The 20,281-nt window shown below is 48.0% G+C and overlaps 1 protein-coding gene across 2 annotated transcripts; it reads right to left on the bottom strand.

The window, feature by feature from the left end:
* Positions 1 to 236: 236 nt before the first annotated feature.
* On the bottom strand, positions 237 to 11,106 carry Nol6 (nucleolar protein 6). Of its 2 annotated transcripts, XM_027403358.2 has the most exons (26): positions 10,951 to 11,106; positions 9,386 to 9,577; positions 9,187 to 9,303; positions 7,888 to 8,067; positions 7,516 to 7,684; positions 7,166 to 7,300; positions 6,909 to 7,072; positions 6,709 to 6,829; positions 6,440 to 6,498; positions 6,253 to 6,354; positions 5,970 to 6,085; positions 5,696 to 5,873; positions 5,399 to 5,521; positions 5,067 to 5,215; positions 4,906 to 4,981; positions 4,559 to 4,699; positions 4,323 to 4,440; positions 4,092 to 4,246; positions 3,749 to 3,912; positions 3,322 to 3,474; positions 3,028 to 3,125; positions 2,176 to 2,300; positions 1,978 to 2,067; positions 1,475 to 1,669; positions 1,266 to 1,367; positions 237 to 1,105 (listed from the first exon to the last, which is right to left on the bottom strand). In XM_027403358.2, the coding sequence occupies exons 1-26, from the start codon at positions 11,002 to 11,004 to the stop codon at positions 956 to 958; spliced, it is 3,426 nt and encodes a 1,141-aa protein (XP_027259159.1). In that variant the 5' UTR covers positions 11,005 to 11,106; the 3' UTR covers positions 237 to 955. The 2 variants fall into 2 exon arrangements, with proteins under 2 accessions (XP_027259159.1, XP_027259160.1); XM_027403359.2 differs by lacking the exons at positions 237 to 1,105; positions 1,266 to 1,367 and having other exon boundaries at positions 1,491 to 1,665.
* Positions 11,107 to 20,281: the final 9,175 nt, after the last annotated feature.

The raw sequence follows: 20,281 nt of genomic DNA, 5'->3' as shown, positions 1-20,281 counted from the left end.
TTGAGCTGAGTCTAAAAAAAAAAAAAAGAAAGAAAGAAAGAAAGAAAGAAAGAAAGAAAGAAAACAGCCAGGATTAGGGGAGAAAAGCAGGGAGTAGCTGCCAGAAGGGGTGTGGATCAGTCTAAGAGGCTGCATCCTGCCTCCCTCAGAGCTCCTGGACTGCAGGTGTGTAGCACAGTAATGGGAACGACAGGCAGCCGCAAAGGATGGGTAGGACTCACGCTGAAAGGCTAGGCAGCAGTATCCAGTGCTTTATGCATTTCCTCTGGGCTGGAGGATCCCCCTCAACTCCATACACCCAAGCCCTATCTGGTCTATGTCTTTTTTCCACTGTTAGTATGCTGGGAGGAAATAGCACTAACACCAGTGTATTTGTTTAATGGGCTCTATTCATACACATACATACATACACATACACACACACAACACACACACACACACACACACACACACACACACACACACACACACACCCCTTCCCACTGTTTTAGTGCTGTGACCCTCAATAAGGGCCACAACTTCTTTGGGTCCTATCTAAAGGCCTGAAAGGCACGTGCACTGGCACGTATGTCCTGCCAGTGCAAGGAGGACCTGGTCTCCACACCAGGCAGGTATAGGCCCTTCAACTGTTTCAGGAAGATGAAGATGGAGAGAAAAACAAAAATGAAGAAAACAGTACAGGCTGACAGGCAAATGGATCTTGTGGATTCAGTTCCGTCTGAGCTGGCTCCTCCTCTTCTGGGGAATTTGGTTGGTCAGGTCTAGGGGACACAGGGTACCATGGCCCCTGCCCCAGTGCTAAAGCACTAGACTGAAAAACCTGGCAGCGCTTTCTCTGGGGATCATCAGTGTACTCAGGCCAGTAGGTGTCCATATTGCAGTGGCTGCCCACTGACATACTGCTCCAGCGGTCCAAAGTCCCACGGTGCACCTACTGCTTGTCACAAAGTTGGAATCACACAGTCCACCTCTCGCTTCGGGCCTCTACAGATTGCACCAGGCCTTCACCCAACACAGCAAAGTCCTCCAAGATTGCTTCTATGTTGGGCACCATCACAAGCTCCCCACCTCGAGACACCACCATGTGCCCCTTTATGTTGGAGGCCTGAAGAATCAGAGAATAAATCTGAGTTGAAGTGTCACGAAAGCACACACTGAGATGCAAGGTTGGGGGCAGTGTAGACCCAGGCCCACACAGAAGTGCATACCCATAGAGAACCACACGTACACACCCAGCAACACGTGACCGTCACCGACCAACATACCTTAAAGGGCTGGGGCTGGAAGCTGGTGGGCTTCCAGAGGACACCGATCACCTCCCCACCATGCTGGTCATAGAAGAAAAGTGCCAGATCTCCAAAGGCCTCCTGGATGGGACAGAACACAAGCAAGATTACAACGGGCACCTAGGACCTCCTCCATGGCTCTAGCTCCACTGAACACTCCCTAGGCCAACCAGTCCTTCAGAACTTACCCTGAGCTGTGCCAAATAGAGCTGAGGGGGATCATAGCCTAGGACAGGCATCAGAGATGAAGGCCCTGGCTCACTGAGCAGACCACGGCAGAAGGAAGCAGCCGGAGGGTCCACAGCCTGACGGTGCCGGGGAATGTGGCGGGGAGTCAGGTGAATCAGTACATCGTACACGTCGAAGGGTGGCCGGAACACTGTCTAAGGAAGTCTTTAAGTTACCCTTCCACGTACCTTATTCCCATGCCATCTGGCCATTCCATTATGGGCTTGTGCGCCCACAGGAAGGTGACAACAGCAAACCCCACAGAGGAAAGCGGCCAGGACGAGCTGGAGCCCAGAAGTGAAAGGATACCCAGGATTTCCACCAGGCTCCACCACTGCCAGGCATCATGGCAGCTTCAAAGCCTTCTCTGTACTGTCTCAGCAAACAGAGCAACTGGATACCCAAAGAAGCCCTTGAATGGTTGACTTCCAGCCGTAGGAGTAACCCTGAGTCTGATGCTTACCCTAATGTCCCCAGGCCCCCGGGGATCCATCAGCTGCTTCTCTAGGACAGGGAGGGCCTCAGCAGCCAGAATCACAAGCTGCTGAAGGATCTAGGACACAAAAGTCACAAGATTGACTATACTTCTCCTGTTAGAGACTGGGCCTTTCTTCTTAGTATAAAAAAATAAATGCATTTAGGGACAGGTATGGAGTTGAACCTGGGCAGAAGGTCTATCCTGCGTCCACACAGAGCTTCTGCGGTCCTGGGGGGTAATGATGACCATGACTGGGAGTTGTGTCCGTGCTGCCAGGAAACTACTCCGAATTTCTACCTGGTCCTCAGCTAGAGATGACAGGAGATGCTACATCAGCCTCCCCAAAATACCTTTACTGCACCCCCCAGGTCCTCCCACTGTGTAACCAGCAACTGCCCATCACAGGGATTTTCCAATACCCCTCTCCCAAAGGACAAAGGTTACAAAGGGGACACCACATGGGCCTTAACGGGGTGGGGTGTTAATCTCCCAGCTTCAGCCCAGAGGCAAAGTTTTCCACTGCTTGTCACCCCCAGACTAGTCTCTGGCTTGCACAAGCTGAGGCCTGCCCAAGGCCCCCCTCATCCTGGGCTCTCACACACCTGGAGAATTAGGAACCCGACACCCTGCTCTCTGCTGAGACCCAGAGCTCCTAAGATTACAATGGGAAATCAACAATCCCACCCGCAAGGTGTGGGCAGCTAGTCTAACTTCCTGCCCCCCCCATCCCCACAAGACCTCTCACCTAGTACACAAGAAACCTTCCTCCGCTCTCCCCTCTCTCCACAGCCCCCGGTGGCTTGCTCACCATCCCAGTCCATTTTGTCATGGACCACCGCACAGGCAAAGCTCTCTAAGCCAGACTTGATACAGGCCTCTTCCTCCTGACAATTCTCTTCCCCAAGACAGTTAGGCTTAGACATCTGGGATGCAGGAGGCTTCCCTGACAGAATTCCAGGGAGACCTCGCCTGCCTTACTGTGCCATCTATAAAGGGGAGTTCTTCCAGTGGTCTGACCTGAGTCCTACCACCTACCAGTCAGTTCACTGTTGAGGTTGACAATGAGAGGGTTGTTCTTCCAATCAAAGGTAGACACCAGGTAAAGGAACCGAAGAAAGCCAACCTGAGGGGAGCTTAGTAGACAGAATGAGGAAGAATCTGAGGCCTGATGTCCCCAGCAAGCTTCCCATAATCCCTTAGTGTAGATTGTGGGTGGACTAGGTATCTGAGAATGTCCTCTATCAGTAATCAGCACCCTCCCCCATTTAGAGGAAGAACTGCATCAGGAAGGGCAACTTCCCTAGGTAAGGGAAATGTTGGAGGAATTACCTGGGAGGGGTGAAGGGTTCAGAGTGCAGGAAGAGGGCAGCAGCCACCAGATCCAGGCTCTCATCAGTGAATCCCTCGCCCAAGAGCTGGGCACGTACCCACCGCTTGGCCAGGCGAGCCACACCTGAGAAGGCTGGGTGCTGCTGCTGGAGTCTGGGAGAAGAGGGAATGGCAGTGAACTCAGAGCCCCAGTGTCAGCCCCCACTGCCAGTGTCACTCAACTGGCCAACACTGGCCTCTGTGAGAATGTGCTACAGATGTCATTGCACCGTCTCCTAGCAAACACCTGAGAGACTGTTACTAATGTTACTACCGTTTTACAAATGAGATATTATGTTATCTAGCCTCCCAGAGAGCCTGTTAGCCAGGAGAGCAGAATGGGGGCAGAAGCTGTACGCCCAAGAAGAGCTTATGCATGTAGCCTTACCCATGCAAGGCACTGGTGAGCAGGGGCAACTGCCTGGTGTCTCTCTCAAGGCGCAGGGAGGCAGGTGTGTCTCTCATAGAGATCATCCCCTCGGGGCTCCGTACCTCCCTCAGGATCTGCGGCTCCCGTTGATAGGCTACTCGAATTCTGAACACAAATCCATCCTGTGGGAAGGTGTGGCACAGGAAGTGAACACTTGGGGGTGCTCTGCTGCCTGCCTCCCTGGTCCCACAGCACACTACCCACAGGGTTATGCCCCTCGTACGCCCTGACACCCCTGGAGCCCGTTGCTTGTGACTCCCCCCCACCCCACCCCCACCCCCAACCCCCACACCGGCCTGACCTTGAGGACATCGGTGTGCGTGGCAGTAGCTCGGCACGGCAGCCTATGCTGCTGTGTCAACACTTCCGCCAGGCGCAGCTGGAAGGCCGCGCGGACTCGCTGCACAGCCTCTGCGTCCTGAGGCCACTGCCCACTGCCCTCCAGGTGACAAATCACTGAAGAATAAAAGGGGTGACAGATCTAATACTGCAGCCTGCTGCCCTTCCCACTTGCTTCCCAAAACCCTCTTACCAGTCATAGGCTCCACATAGGCAGGGCAGGGCTTATCCAGCCGGGGCAACAGTGAGGCCCGCTCTTGGAGATGCTTATGAAAGGAATAGGCAGGCCGAACTGGGGTTGGAGGGAATACCTGGAGAAGAAATGAGGACGGCAACTTTAACATGGAGGGAGAGCCCAGACACAGGAGGTAAAAGGGAGAAAAACTGAGTGTGGCGGAGGCACCAACTGGAAAGGACTCCCCACCTTACCTCTGTGTAGCGCAGCACTGGGTGAGCTCCCTGAACGGCAGACACAGTGAGTGGGAGACCCTCCAGCCCCCATAGCAGGCGGCTGAGGTCATCATAGCAACGCACAGCTAATGCCAGGGCCTCTTCACCTGTGTTGGAGACCTGACGAAGAGAAGACACTGAGGAAGAAGTCTATCTAGGTCTTACAAAAGCCCAGCACCACCTAGGAGGATCCTGCCATGACTCAGGCTACTGAAGGACCAGTGCACCCCCTGCTGGACACAAGAAGATGAAGCCTCGCTGCGGTGGTTCTTTCCAGTCTTGTCAAGAGTTTACTCCACAATCACTCTTAGATCCCAGGCTCTTACCTCTTTTGGGCCTTGGATCAATGCATCGAGGAAACCACCCACATAGTGGACACAGGTATCTGGGATGTCAGCATGGCTGAAGAACACAGAGAGAATAAGGTCATCAGGGACTATGCCTATCGACCACAGCAGCCCTCTGGCAGGAAGATGCTAATACTCACAGTGCCAGGAGGTGGGTGACCACCTGCTGAGGAATAAGGCGCTTCTCAGACACAGAGGCCGCCTCCCAGACCACAGCTTCCCGGATGGCTCCATCCTGGAAACGTCTAAGTTCTGAGCGGGATCCCCAGAACTGACGGAAGTCAGCAGCCTGGGGAGAAGCAGAGGATGGGAGGAAAGCTCAGGAAAGACAGACTGAGTTGGGGTGTAGCACAGTGGTAGAGGCCTTGCCTAATAACATGCTCAAAGCCCTAAGCTCAATTCTAAGCACTGAAGTGTAAAAACACAGGCTGACCCACCCACTCCTTCCCACGGGCAGGCTAGGGTTCCACACCTCAGGCTGGTCAGCCTCAGGACCAAGATCAAGAACACTGGTCAGTCCCTCAGGCCGGAGGAGCAATCCCAGGGTCAGAGTCCCAGAGTCCTTATGCTTCGGTGGATCTTCCTTGATATCCCACTGTAGGGCATAAAAACTTTGACATCAATCTCAAAGGGCCCCAGCCTGGTCTAGAAACTAACCAGCTGGGCAGCTTGTCTTTTGTGTCCCTTGGGACCCCACAAACTCCCCTGTAGGGGACACCGTAACCACGCCTGCTAGGGACTCATTACTTCCCATTCTACATGGTCTCACCTCTGGAACTGGGGGCCGAGAGTGAGCCAGCAGGTGCAGTCGGGCCCCCAGACCCTGCTCCAAAATCGTGGTTAGCGGTCCCAAAGCTGCTGAAACATAGTCCCCACCATTGTCCTGCAGCTCTGGCCAAAGCTTTAGCCGGTGACATGCTGCCTGCAGCCGACTCAGTGGACGGAGACTGGAGGGCACAGAACAAAGAGGACCAATCAGGACCCACTAGGTCCTTGACTCCTCCTCCCTAATGACCCATACCCTCTATTAGCACCAGACTCACTGGACAATGTGGTCGAAAGCCCGTATCATGGGCTTGGGTGTCATCAACAGCAGCTGGAATCCATCATCAGCTTTGCTGTCCAGCAAGGCCATGGACAGTTGTGCCTCGTGCTGCACCTGGGCCACAGGGTAAAGGAGGGACCACAGCTGCAACCCTCACTGGTTGAAAGGGTCACATCTGACCTTACTTCTTTGGAGAGGAGTGTGTGAGGCTCTGATACCAACAAAGTAACATTGTCTGAGCTGGGACCTCTGAAGGATGCAGGAACAGAGCCCATTGGTACCTGGTTGTAAGTGGAAGCTGTGACATCGGCACAGAGGTTGAGGCGGCCTGTAGAGTCCAGGAACACAACTGGGAAAACCTGGTGGAAGTCAGCCAGCACTGGCTGGGAGGCAGAAAGAAGTCACTCAGCGCTGAACTTTACCTTCAGGCCTCTTGGCACAGACCTGCCCTGCCCTTCCCTAACTCACCAAGGAGGGATCTGAACTGAGAGATAAGCTGATTCCATTGACCGTCAGATCTGTAGTGGCTGGAGTGAACCAGAGAAGGTAGGTGTGTTAGAAGGTTCCTCGTGGGACCCAGCCACAATGACAACCTCCCTCCCTCAGACTTAGTGACTACACCGGCATGTCTCAGTTTTCCCATCTGTCTGGTGACAAGGAATTAAAGGAGCTCTAACTGAATGAGAGGATCCCTGACATAAGTGGAACCCCTGGCCTTTCCAGTCTAGCTGCCTTACCCAGAAACTGCAAGACACTTCTCAGGACCTGGTAGCCGCTCATGGTAGTATGGATCTTGCGTTTAGACACGAGGAAGGCAACCAGCATGGAGATAAGGAACCCATTAAATCCACCCAGGCCCTGAAAGAGACATGACAGACTGAGTTCAGAAGCACCCCATCACAATGGGGTGAGGAGACTGGGGCACCCCCCAACTCACCTTATCCAGCTCCCGCTGCCTCAGCCAAACCTTCAGAAGTGCTATACCATCCTTCAGTCCCTGGGCAGAGCCCAACACAGTTGACAGCAGGTGCATTTGAGATTCAAGCACTGTATCCTGCAGGATCCATGTGTTATAGTGGGGTGTAGGGGGCTCTGGGCTTGCTGTCGTGGAAAAAAAAAAATAGAGGCCGTGAGGAATGAAGCCTCCACCCCGCCCCTGTCCACCAACATATCTCAACACCAGTGTCCACTCACCACTCTCTGGAGCACTCTGCCCGCGGTACCAGGCGGATCGCACATTGTTCTTGGTTGGCAGCAAGCGGCAAGGGCGGAAGAAGTCTACAGGAGGGCATGGATGCAGACGTACAGTAACCAGGCGCTCATCCTTCCCTGGGTAGAGACAAAGAATACTGACATTCTACAACTCCTGGAACCAGAGGGATCCACTTGCCACCCCCTCATACTTGGGGACCCATGACTTCCCACCTCAGAATTTGAGACCAATGCCTCTAGCCTTGGCCTTGAGGCTTCTATTTTGGACCTTGTACTCCCCCTCCAGATTTGCCATCCCATACTGTGCACTAAACCCAGTGTGTGACTCCCACCGTGTGGCCGCAGCAGCAGCGAGGGCTTCAGGTGGCAGCCATTGGTGTAAGAGAAGCGAACACTGCCAAAGAAGGGATCTTGGGCCAGGTGGTAAGCTAAGTGAGCTAGGTAAAGGGCTCGCTTGCGGAAGTATCGCTGGTTCAGCCCATCTTTGTCCTGTAAGATTTCCTGGAGGAGTCAAGGATGAAGAGGGAGGTAAGACACATAAGAGCTAGGTTGAAGTCCCAGGGCTTCTTCACTGACTCAGGAGTGCCTAAACCAATTTCCAGACAGAGCGCAAAATCCCAAAAGGACAGTAACTGGCCCTAGAGTCCATGTAGGGCTGCCCTCAGAGTAGTGGGCCTTTATACCCCCCAAACCACCGGCCTTACTCTGGGCATGGTCAGAGCCACATCCACATTGATATCTGGTCGGATACAAGTCCCCAGAAGGTAGCTGCCTACGACAGTGATCTGGGATGGAGGCAGGAATCGGAAGGAACCCTTCACAGTGTAGGGAACTTGGTGGAGGGGCACTCGAACCCCAGCTGGGAGCCATGACTGGTCAGTGAGCTGTAAGAACAAAGAGGAAACACATGGATTCTGCTGCCTTCCTCACAAACCCCCGAAGTCTATAGACAACACACCAATATGTTAAAAACTAAACTCTCAATCTTCCATAAACACCTTCTCCATGAAGACAACTTGACTGACAAAAACATTAAAACCACCATGACTGACTTCTAATACTTTCAGGTTAGGAATGGTGACACACACCTGTAATCCCAGCATTTGGGAAGGCAGGAAGACCACAAGTTCAAGATCACTCTTGACTATACAGTAATCAAGTTCAAAGCCAGCCTGGACTATATCACAGCCTGTCCCAATAAATAAATACATAAAATAAAAAGTCAAACCAGGCATTGGTGGCACACGCCTTTAATCCCAGCACTCGGGAGGCAGAGGCAGGCTGATCTCTGTGAGTTTGAGGCCAGCCTGGTCTACTGATTGAGTTCCAGGACAGGCTACAAAACAATACAGAGAAACCCTGTCTTGAAAAACCAATAAATAAATAAATAAATAAAATGTCCATATTTGGTTGGAAGTTAAAGTTCACAACTACAATCCCAGGACTCAGGAGGCTGACGTAGGAGGACTGCCACCAGTCTGAGGACTACATGAGTTACAGAGTTAAAACCCTGTTTTAAAAACACAAAGGGTGCTGCCCGGCGGTGGTGGCACAAGCCTTTAATTCCAGCACTCGGGAGGCAGAGGCAGGTGGATCTCTATGAGTTTGAGGCCAGCCTGATGTACAGAGCAAGTGCCAAGGCAGGCTCCAAAGCTACATAGAGAAACCCCCATCTCAAAAAAAAAAAAAAAACAAAACAAAAAAACAAAAAAAAAAAAAACCAAAAACCAAAATGTGGCTCAGGCCCTCAATCTCAGTCCTTGGGAGCTGTGGCAGGACTGTTAGGAGTTCAAGGCCAATCAGGGCTACATAAGACCCTGTTCAAACAAACTCCTATAAAATTTGTGCAAGACATACAAATGGTTGTTGAGTGATTAGTACACGGATGACTGGTGACCTAGTTCAGTTTTCTTGCAGTGAGAATGACTTCCCCAGCATTCCACTCTCTTGGGAGAACAGCAAAATGTGTCAGATGCCTCGCTGTTCCCTGGCCACAGTCTCACCTCAGTCTCAGGGACAGAGGGCACTCTCTGGATCCGCAGATTGACCTCCTTCAGGAAAGTGTCGATCCTCTCTTTCTTCCTCTCTGAGAGTCTCACTTCCTTCAGTAACTCCTCTACCTGTAAGAGAGGGAAAGGGGAGACTGTCAGCCTCAGAACCCCAAAGAAACCCCTCTAACTTATGCCCAGGTCACCCAAGTACCTGTAAACGAAGCAAACTGGAGTGGAACAAGATCTCAGTCTCACGCAGGCGATTCAGCTCCTCATTTGTAGGCTCCTTGTACAGCTCCTCTCGACTGAGCTTCACTGGCTGCAGGAGGCCTTCTGCAGGTGGCTCAGCTTTTGCACGCTTTCTTGAAGTTGCCTTCTTGCTGACACCTTCTAGGGCAAGTTCCTATGGCCAGAGAGGGAAAAGTCAACATGAAACCGTGGGTATCTACATCAGTTGCCTAAAGATTGTGGGTAAAGGCTTCATCTACTCTGGCTTCTCCCTTCCAGTTTGAAAAGTTTCTGTACCCCATAAGTTTCCACTGATACAACAATCCAAATCAGCCCAAATCAAACCAAATTGGAAAAGGCCCACACTTAATGGATACAGCACTCCTGGATGGCCTTCCAGCTCCCCAGAGAGGAGATGGGAAAGAGAGACTGGAAAACCACACATCTATTTTTGGGGGGGCAGTTTAAATACTCTGTAAGAGTGGTCTTGAGCATCTCTGGGGGAGGGGTCATCATTTGGTGGGCTTTCTGAGATGCAACAGAGTTTGGAGGGATAGGGGAAGGGGGCTTGGGTAGAACTTCCATCATAACATCCCAGACTCTTTGGGTATATGGATGCCAGGGGCTGGGGTTAAGCTTCCATCCTAACATCCCAGACTCTTTAGGTATATGGACACCGATTCATGTCTGTCTTCTTCCTGCTAACAAGGGATGATGTGGGGGAGGGACAAAGTCAGAAATTGGTGGGTTCCCACTCTGCAGGAGGTGTGGGTGGAGAAAGCAGGTTGCTAGGAGACAAATAGATCATTAACATCTGTCCTAATTGCAATGAATGTGCCAGGAAGGAGAACAGAGAGGACTTTCATTGTGACATCTTGGAAAACCAGACAGTGGAGGGTCAAGGGTCCCAGCTGCAACAAGTATCCTTAAGAGGTGCCGACTTGAGCCTGGAAAGGTGGTACCAGCATGGATGTCCCAGGAGCTAATGCAGGTACTGGCGTTATCTGGAGGATCCTTTGTGGGCTTGCCTTGGCCCAGGCAGGCCATCTGGGAACGCTGTATCCATTAAACATTGGCTTCTTATAATTTGGTTTGATTTGGCCTAATTTGCATTGCTGCATCGGCAGAGAGGCTTATCAGGGTGCAGAAACTTTTCACAGTGGGCGTCAGATTTAATAAAACTCAGGATGTCCAACATCGGGATGACTCTGACAGCAGGAGCCTGCAGTCCTGCTTGGACCTGGCTCACCGCCTTAAGCAGTGCCCCAAAGCCTTCCTGTTTCCAGATACCACAAATCTTTTGCTGACACAGGCTTGGGGCTTTTTAAATATCACCTCCACTCCTGATCTATTCAGATCTTGTTAGGCCAAGCTTCCCTAAAAATATTTCCCAATGATGTAGGTTGGAAAAATAGTGGAAACACGGTTCCTCCAGAATGGGCCACCTTGAAGTCCCTCACAAGCCAGCTGTCAGGCCTGACTATCTCAGGCTCTGTAGCCAGGACAGCACATTTTGAGACTCTCTTCCACCTACTGAGATCAACCAACCTCTGTCTCCCCAGCTGCTCCGCGTAGCTGCTCTCCGGCGGGGGCCGGCCCCATCTCCACTGCAGGTCCCTCTCCCGCACTAGGGATTCAAGCCGGATCTACCGCGTAGCTCCCCACGTGGGCCGTAACTCCAACTCCAGGGCTCAAACCCCTGTCACAGGCTCCACCCACTGCAGGACCATTGGGCTAGCGCACGCCGTCTCGTTCACTATTGGTCAGATGTTCGCTGGGGGCCGCCCATTGTGGGAGGAACCAAAGGAGGTCCTAGGAATTTCAGTCTCTTCGCGACACTAGACCGGAAGCGCGTGTGAGTCCAGATGGTCGCGTTCTTTCCTCACTTCCCTCTCAGGAAGGGAAGGGTGGAGCTAGCCTTGGCTTCCGGTGTTTTTTTTTTTTTTTTCCTTTTTCTTTTGGTCTGTTTATGCTGGTGGTTCTCAGGCTCTGATTTAGCAGTCTGTGAGCAAGTCATGTGGTTTCTACTTCCAAAATATATCTTGAATTTGTTTTTCTGTTTTCACAGCAAGTTTTAGTTCAAGTATCTAGAATTCTAACATAGCTCCGGGCGTTGGTGGCACACACCTTTAATCCCCGCACTTGAGAGGCAGAGGCAGATGGATCTCTGTGAGTTCGAGGCCAGCCTGGTCTCCAGAGTGAGTGCCAGGATAAGCTCCAAAGCTACCCAGAGAAACCCTGTGTCGAACCCCACCCCCCGAAAAAGAATTCTAACATACTAACATAGCTTCTTTCCAGCTTTTCCTTCTTAAAATATAACTTTTTCAAACACTGAAAAGTTAAACCCTGAATCATCGTAATAATGAATTCCTAAATACTTTTCATCTTCATTCAGTGTTAATATTTCGTCAAATTTACTTTACCTTTATTTACATATTATTTTACAAAACCACCTAGAACTGGGCATGAAGGCTCATCCCAGTAATACCATACACAAGGCTGAGCCTGAGTTGCTATGAGGGGAAACTCTCAAAATGACACTATGGCATCTACTTTCAAAGACCTCTGATCTAAGTGGTGCTTATGACTTTAATCCTAACACTTAAGAGGCAGAGGCAGGCCGATCTCTTTGAGCTCAAGACCCAACTGGTCTACACAGGGAGTTTCAGACCAGCCATAGCTATATAATGATACCCTGTCCCAATAAATAAAATAAATTGGGTACAGTGGCGCATATCTTTAATTCCAGCACTCCAGTGGAGCAATAGATGTCCTCAGATCTCTGAGTTCAAGGCCAGCGTAGTCTATACAGGGAGTTTCAGGACAGCCAGGACTACATTCTAAGATAAATAAGATAGAGAAGAGGGGAGTAACAGAAAAGAAAGGAAGCCAAGAGTTGGCACCTTAGGACATACCAGACCACAAAGTGGGTAAAGGCATCTGCCACTATGTCATGGGAACCACATGGTGGTAGGAGAGAACTGACTGATTCCTGTAAGTCGCCCTCTGACCTCATTCATTCGAGTGATAACTGTGTGCCTTACACACACACACACACACACACACACACACACACACAACAACAACAACAACAACAACAACAACAACAACAATGTAATTAAGGGAGGGAAAAAAGGATTTTGGAAAACAAACAACAACAAAAAGAATTCCACCCTTGGAGACATACATGACTTAGGGGTTGAAAGCACTTGCTGCTCATGCAGAGACCTGGGTTTGGTTCCCAGAACCCACACAGCACTGAGGCCTACAGCTGCTGCCTATAACTCTAGTTCTAGGAAAGCAAATGCCGTCCTTTGGCACCAGGTCCTCCCGTGTATACATATCTACATACAAATAAATCTCTCTCTTTTTTTTTTTTTGACACTGTCTCACTCTGTACCCCTGGCTGCCCTGGAACCCACAGAGATCCATCTGCTTTTGCCTCCTGACTGCTGAGATTAGAGACATAGCCCATGCAAGTAATTTTATGTGTATAGATATATACATAGTCTTCACACATATCTGTGTACCATGTATGTACAGTGCTAGTACAGGCTCATTGGATCCCCTGCAACTGGAGTAACAGATGGTTGTGTGTCAACATGTAGGTGATGGGAATTGAACCTGGCCCTCTAGAAATGCAGCCAGAGCTCTGAGTTCCTGAGCCATCTTTCCAGTTTTGAAAGGAAATCTCTTAAGTTTATTTTTGTGTATGCATGTGTTTGTGCCTGGGAGAGTTTCTGTGCACCACATGTGTGCAGGAACCCTTGGAGACCTAAGAGGGTATTGGATTCCTTCAAGTGGAATTATAGGCAGTTTCAAGACCCAGTGTGGATGCTGGGAAAGAACCCAGCCACCCTCAAAAGCCATAACTGCTTTTAACCACTAATCCATCTCTCTAGCCACCTATAAGGAAATCTTGAAGAATAAAATAAAAGGAGTATGTGCCTGAACTTTGTGATAGAGTTTGTATTTTCAGTCAAGAGGCCCTGAGTTAAAATTATTGCAAAAATAATGATAGACATATAAGACATGTCAAGCCCTGAACTTGGTGTCTAGGACAGAGTTTCATAAGTCTTGACCATAAGCCAGAAACCTGCGAGAATGTTCTTGTCTTTCTATTTCACAAGTTAATCCCTTTGATCCAGTTATATATGACTTCACATATTCTTTCCACGCTCTTCCCCTTCCTGCTCTCATTTGTAACTATATCTTTCCCTACCTTTTTTGTTTCTTTTTGAGATAAGGGATCTTTCTTCACTGCAAAACTTATCTTGCATCTTAAACTTATTGACCTAAAAGGGGTTCCTGCCTCAGCCACTTCAAGTAGCTGCAACTACAGGCATTCACCACTATATCTGGTATTTTTATTGCTCTTTGCTCTCTCTCTCTCTCTCTCTCTCTCTCTCTCTCTCTCTCTCTCTCTCAGAGATAGACACTCACTATGAATCCTTGGATGGTCTAGAACTTGCTATATAGATCAGGCTGCCCTGTTGTCATTCATTCGTTCGTTCATTTACAATGCAAAGCTTCTAGCATGGTAGGCAAGCAAGCACTGTGTGTGTGTGTGTGTGTGTGTGTGTGTGTGTGTGTGTGTGTGTGTGTGTTTGCTGTTCTTTTTGTGACAAGGCTTCATGTAGTTCAGGATGGCCTCAGATTTGTTGTGGTACGAAGGATGACCTGGAATTCCTAACCTTGCCTCTATCTCCCAGGTGCTACCACATCAAGATTTTCTAATTGCTTGTTTGGGTCTATTCCTGTTTCAGCCATTAGAATACCACTAGTTAGCCACATAATGTCACAAATCAATTGTTTAATTTTTTAATTTATTTATTTATTATTATTATTATTAATTATTATTATTTTGGTTTTTCGAGACAGGGTTTCTCTGTGGCTTTGGAGGCTGTCCTGGAACTAGCTCTTGTAGACCAGGCTGGTCTCGAACTCACAGACATCCACCTGCCTCTGCCTCCTGAGTGCTGGGATTAAAGGCATGTGCCACCAACACCTGGCTTGTTTGATTTTTAAAAAGATTTTATTTATTTATTATGTATACAACATTCTGCTTCCATGTATATCTGCACACCAGAAGAGGGCACAGATCTCATAATGGATGGTTGTGAGCCACCATGGTTGCTGGGAATTGAACTCAGGACCTCTGGAGGAGCAGTCAGTGCTCTTAACCTCTGAGCCATCTCTCCAGCCCAAATCAATTGTTTATATTCTGTTTGTTTTTAATTTTTCCCATTTATTTTGTGCCATGACACACATGTGGAGGAGTTCTTGCAGGAGTTGGTTCTCTCCTTTCATCAGGCTTAGAGGTGAGCCAGTGACTTGAGATGACTCCTGTTTCTGGCCAGTGGTGGTGCACACACGTTTGATCCCAGCACTTGGGAGGTAGAGGCAGGCAGATCTCAGTAAGTTCTGAGGCCAGCCTGGTCTACACAGTGAGCTTCAGGACAGCCAGGATTGTTACACAGAGAAACCCTGTCTCAAAAAACAAAAACGAAACAAAACAAAAAAAGATGACTCTTGTTTCCTTACTTGCTTGTGTAATTGTTTGCTTCCTCCCTTTCCTTTTGAGTAACCCAGGATGGCCTTAAACTCAGTGTGTGTGTAGCTGAGACAGGCCATGAGTTTTTTATCTTTCCTGTCTCCCCCTTTCAAGTATTAGGATTATAGATACGTGCCACCATGCCCAGGAAACCTCTGTCTTATTCATTATTGTATTTCTGGCAATTAGCACGAGGCCTGTCATGCAAGAAGCACTCACTAAATATTTGTTGAATGAAAGAACGGATGAATGGCTTTCTCGAGAGCATCTTGATGGCTGAGAGGAAGAAGTAAACAACCTCAACTATGTGGGTGGTGCTGTGATAGACACAGATTGCTGTCAACATATCACACGAAGACATTACAGCAAGGCAGTTAATAGCAGTCTCACTGAAGTGGGGTGGTTGAAGCTGGGTGTCATGAAGTATACCTGTAATCTTAGCACTGTGGAGACAGAAGCAGAATCTTGAGTTCAAGGACAACCTGTGCTACACAGCAAGAAGACCCCCTTCCCTCCAAAACAAATTCCAAGTGGGATGATTGAGGCTAACTTGAGGTTCTGTCATTTGCTAATTGAGTGACGTTGGGTGGCTTGTCATTTAACCTCTTTAAACCTTATTTTAACTAAGTAAGATGAATGAATGACCATGTAATGGATTCTGTGAGGTTTAACTGAGATGCTGTATGTGAAGAACCTATTGTAGTTTGACTCTCTTTGAATTGCCAGCTCCCAAATAATGACACAGAGACTTCTCATTCATTATTAAGCTTGGCCTTAGTTTAGGCTTGTTCACACTACCTCTTTTTTTTTTAAAGATTTTATTTATTTATTATGTATACATCATTCTGCTTCCATGTATATCTGCACACCAGAAGAGGGCACCAGGTCTCATAACAAATGGTTGTGAGCCACCACGTGGTTGCTGGGAATTGAACTCAGGACCTCTGGAAGAGCAGTCAGTGCTCTTAACCTCTGAGCCATCTCTCCAGCCCCCTCATTACCTCTTATAATGTGTATTAACCCATTTACATTAATTTATATTCTGCCACATGGCTCGTTACCTCTCCTCAGTACAGCATGTCCCATTTCCTCCATTTCTGGCTGTCGAATTCTGCCTCTCTTCTTCCCAGAGTTTCTGTGTCTGCCTGGAAGTCCCACCTATGCTCTCCTGCCTAACTATTGGATATTCAGATTTTTATTAAACCAATTTGCCTTAGCAGAGATATATCTTCACAGTCTGCACAAAGATTACCTTCCCCTTCTCCCCAAGACAGGGTTTCTCTTTTCTTTTCTTTTCTGGGGGGGGAGGCATTTATTTATTTATTTTGGTTTTTCAAGACAGGGTTTCTCTGTAGCTTTGGAGGCTGTCCTGGAACTCACTCTGTAGACCAGGCTGGCCTCAAACTCATAGACATCCTCCTGCCTCTGCCTCCCTAGTGCTGGGATTAAAGGCATGCGCCACCAACACCCAGCTACTTAGCCACATTCCTAACCCAATCTTTTTTTTTAATTGTTTATGAATACAGTTATTGGCTGCAGGTCAGAAGAGGGCCCCAGATCTCATTACTGATGGCTGTGAGCCACCATGTGGCTGCTGGGAACTGAATTCAGGACCTCTGGAAGAGCAGCCAGTACTCTTACAGCTGAGCCGTCTCTCCAGCCGCCCTAACCCAATCTTTTAGATCAGAGTTGGCACCTGAGATATGTGGTGCACACATGCCATCCCATAACTTGATAGGTAGAGGCATGAAGAACAGCCTCAGCTACACAGCAAGTTTAAAGTCAGCCATGACACTTAGACCTTATCTAAAAGAAAAAAATCACAGTTAAACTTTCTAAAATGGACACATCAGCACAAACTTTTAATTCCAACAAATAAGCAGAGGTGGAGGCAGGAGAATCACAGGTTCAAGGTCATTCTCAGCTACATAGCTAGTTCAAGGCCAGCTGGGAATACTGGAGACTGTTTTAAAATTTTAAATATCCCAAATGGGATGCTTCTCTTTTGTTTGGATTATGCCTGTTCTCATTTGGGGAAAAAAAAAAAAAGTTAATTGACTCTACAGAAGTCCCCTGCTTGTCACATACCAGGTGATGCCTTAGACTGTGAGTTGGTATTTTGTTTTCTTGACCACAAGAGGGCACCAATCAATCAATTCAAGTCTGCTATTGCCATTACGAAAGGGAGAATGTTGTAGTTTCTGCCAATCATGCTGTGATGTTTGTGTTTTTCAGTACCAGGCCATGAACCTAGGGCCTTACATGGTGGTGTACAAGTGCTCTACCACTGAGCTATATATTCTCAGACTTTTTTATTTTGAGATAGGGCCACCTTTCCCAGACTGATCTGATAGCTGAACTTTGAACTGATCTATAACTGGCTTTGAACTTGGGGCTCCCTGCCTCTATCTCTTCCATCTTCCTGCATTACTAGGTCTGTCGGTTTTTATTTCAGAACATAATATGTGACAAACATTAGAAAAAATATGATCATGGATTTTCTTGTCTTGAATACCTACTATGTGCCAGAGACAGAGCAGTCATGGAGGTGAAAGGTGGGGTTCAATGTGTTATTTTGTGATACTGATTATCTTCTTGACTCTCTCTCTCTCCTCTCCTCCCCATCTCTGTCTGTCTGTCTGTCTGTCTGTCTGTCTGTCTCTCTCTCTCTTCGTTTCTCTCTCCTCTCTCTTCTCTTGTGTGTGTGTGTGTGTGTGTGTGTGTGTGGTGTGTACACGAATCTAGTATTTAGCCCTGGTGGTTGTGTGGTGTGCGTGTGTGGTGTGGCGCTGTGTGTGTGCGTGTGTGTGTGTGTGTGTGTGTGTGTGTGTGGTGTGTGTGTGTGTGTGTACACAGAATCTAGCTATTAGCCCTGGTGTGTGTGTGTGTGTGTGTGTGTGTGTGTGTGTGTGTGTGTGTGTGTGTGTGTGTGTGTGTACACAGAATATAGCTATTTAGCCCTGGTTAACCTGGTACTCACTAGATAGCTCCAACTCAAGGTAATCCTCTTTTTTTAGCCACCCAAGTTCTGGACCTCCTGCTTCAGCCTTGCTGTTCAGCACTGAAATTACAGACTATGCCACCAAGTCCTAAGTATTTGAAAACAAATACTTAAGTGGCCTGAGCTACAAGAAAAGAACCTGCCTCAAAAAGCAAACAAAAAATCAGGGGATGGCAAAATGGTTCAAACGGTAAAGGCACTCACTGCTAAGCCTTGATGACTAGAGTTCTATCCCATGAAATCCACATAGTGAATAGACAGAACTTATTCCTACTCCGACAAGTTGTTCTCTGACCTCCACACCCCACTCTGGTATTGTATTTGGTCCCCCACACCGAATAAATAAATGTAATAATAGTAAAGCAACAAAAAATCCAAATACCAAGTATCTTCTTTGTATCAGATGTGGTGCTTTCCTTGAGATACAGACAAGAGTAAGAAACAATTGCAGTTTACTAAAAGATAATGTTTTGAATGGCTAGAAAAAGCCAGGAGCTAGTTTGATGGGATTGTACTTCTATACTGACAATGGAGAGACTTGAGAACAAAATCCATCAAGACAAAAAGATGCCAGCTTTCTAACTTAGGGCCATACCCAGAGTAGATACCTAGTGTATGAGTTTATGAGTTCACTTGAGCCCAGGAATGCAGGTGTATGTTTCAATGGGTTAGGCTAAGGTCCTATAATCCTATAGGTCAGGGTGGGGCTGCAGTGGCAGTGTGTAGTTGAAATGCTTTGAAGGTGATCTTTCTGCCTATGTGTCCACTCACAGCTGTGCTATTAAAGGTGTCAACATCATCTCCTAGGTTTCTAGGTCAGCAATCTTCTTGTCCTTAAGTTGAATAGTGGAGGAAAGCAAGTTAGGCCTGGGCAAATGTCATCATTTTGAGAGGAGAGGATGCTTTAATTAGGATATTCTCCTTCCTTCAGGGGAGTTCTAATTCTAGTGGTTGAACTTGGTCGCATGACCCAGACAGGATTGGAAGCCCATCAATTATCTTTTAAAAATATTTTGAGACAGGGTCGTACATCCCCTTACATCCCCTTGTCTGGGTTTAACCATACAGCTAAAGATGACCTTGGGAAGAAAGAATGATGCTTTAAAGAACTGAGGTCTCAGCTATGGGGGGAGGGTAGGATTGTGCTTGGTAGTGGCGCATGCCTGTAACCCCAGATTCAGACAGGAGGATCACAAATCCTAGGCCAGCTTGGGTTAATACAAGTCAGCCTAGACTATACAGCAAGAACATGCCCTGTCTATAAATAAATAAATGGCTCATTAAGTAGATTTTTGTACAGTGACTTCCTTCCAAACAATACAGTAATGAAGGGGTGGGGAAGCAGAGTTACTTTACAGTGGAGAGACTTGACATACTACTTTAGCCAGGTGACCAAGGTCAACATCAACAAGGCTAATCATGTTGTTCTATTACATGCCCTTGGTATGATGTGATGCAAATGGTATTTTGCATCTGTGATCATTCCCTTTAGAAAAAACAAAAGTCATGCTTATGAGAAAAACATCAAAAACCTCAATTTTGAGGGATTGTCTACAAAATATTTGATCTAGGTAAGTGGGGCAGTCTACCCTATCATCAAACATTCTGGAGACTGAGGCAGAGACTGCTAGTTGAAGTCAGCCTGGGTTACATAGTAAAATCCTGTCTCCCCAAAAGTAAAACAGAGAGCCAGCAAGAGATAGCTCAGTGGATAAAGGCACTTTGTGCCAAGCCTGAGGGCCCAGTTTCACATCCAGGACTCACACGGTGGAGGGAGGGAATCCACTCCAGAGAGTTGTCCTCTGACCTCCATAAACACATTGTAAAACAATAGATTAAAAAAAGGGGGGGGGATCCTGTTTGAAAAAAATGAAAAAGAAGAAGCAAATGACTGAGGGCTATATCTCAGATGTAGAGTTCTTCCTTAGCTTGGAGGCTGTCTGAGTTAGGGTTACTATTGCTGTGTTGAAACACCATGACCAAAAGCAATTTAAGGAAGAAAAGGTTTATTTCACTCACAGTTCCATACAACAGTTCATCATCGAAAGCAGTGAGGGCAGGAACTCAAACAGGACAGGAACCTGGAGGCAGGAGCTGATGCAGAGGCCATGGAGGGGTTCTGCTTACTGGCTTGTTCAGCATGGCTTGTTCAGTTTACTTTCTTACAGAACTTAGGACCACCAGCCCAGGGATGGCATCACCCACCATGGGCTGGGCCCTCCTCCATGAATCACAAATGAAGAAAATGCCCTACAGCTGGATCTTACAGAAACATCCTTTTAGATGACTCTACCTTGTGCCAAATGAACATAAAACTAGCCACG

This window comes from Cricetulus griseus, chromosome 2 (assembly GCF_003668045.3).
Source record: "Cricetulus griseus strain 17A/GY chromosome 2, alternate assembly CriGri-PICRH-1.0, whole genome shotgun sequence".
Lineage (NCBI taxonomy): Eukaryota > Metazoa > Chordata > Mammalia > Rodentia > Cricetidae > Cricetulus > Cricetulus griseus.
Note: the sequence above shows the minus strand (reverse complement) of the source record. Positions and strands in the feature narration are given on the sequence as shown.

What these genes read in the sequence shown, in the direction of transcription:
- Nol6 (XM_027403358.2), bottom strand. Translation starts at nt 11,004, where the DNA reads ATGGGGCCGGCCCCCGCCGGAGAGCAGCTACGCGGAGCAGCTGGGGAG. An exon ending in CCTCTGTCCCTGAGACTGAG is followed by an intron (nt 8,068 to 9,186) that starts GTGAGACTGTGG and finishes TTGTTCTTACAG; the next exon opens with CTCACTGACCAGTCATGGCT. An exon ending in GCAGAGTGCTCCAGAGAGTG is followed by an intron (nt 7,073 to 7,165) that starts GTGAGTGGACAC and finishes TTTCCACGACAG; the next exon opens with CAAGCCCAGAGCCCCCTACA.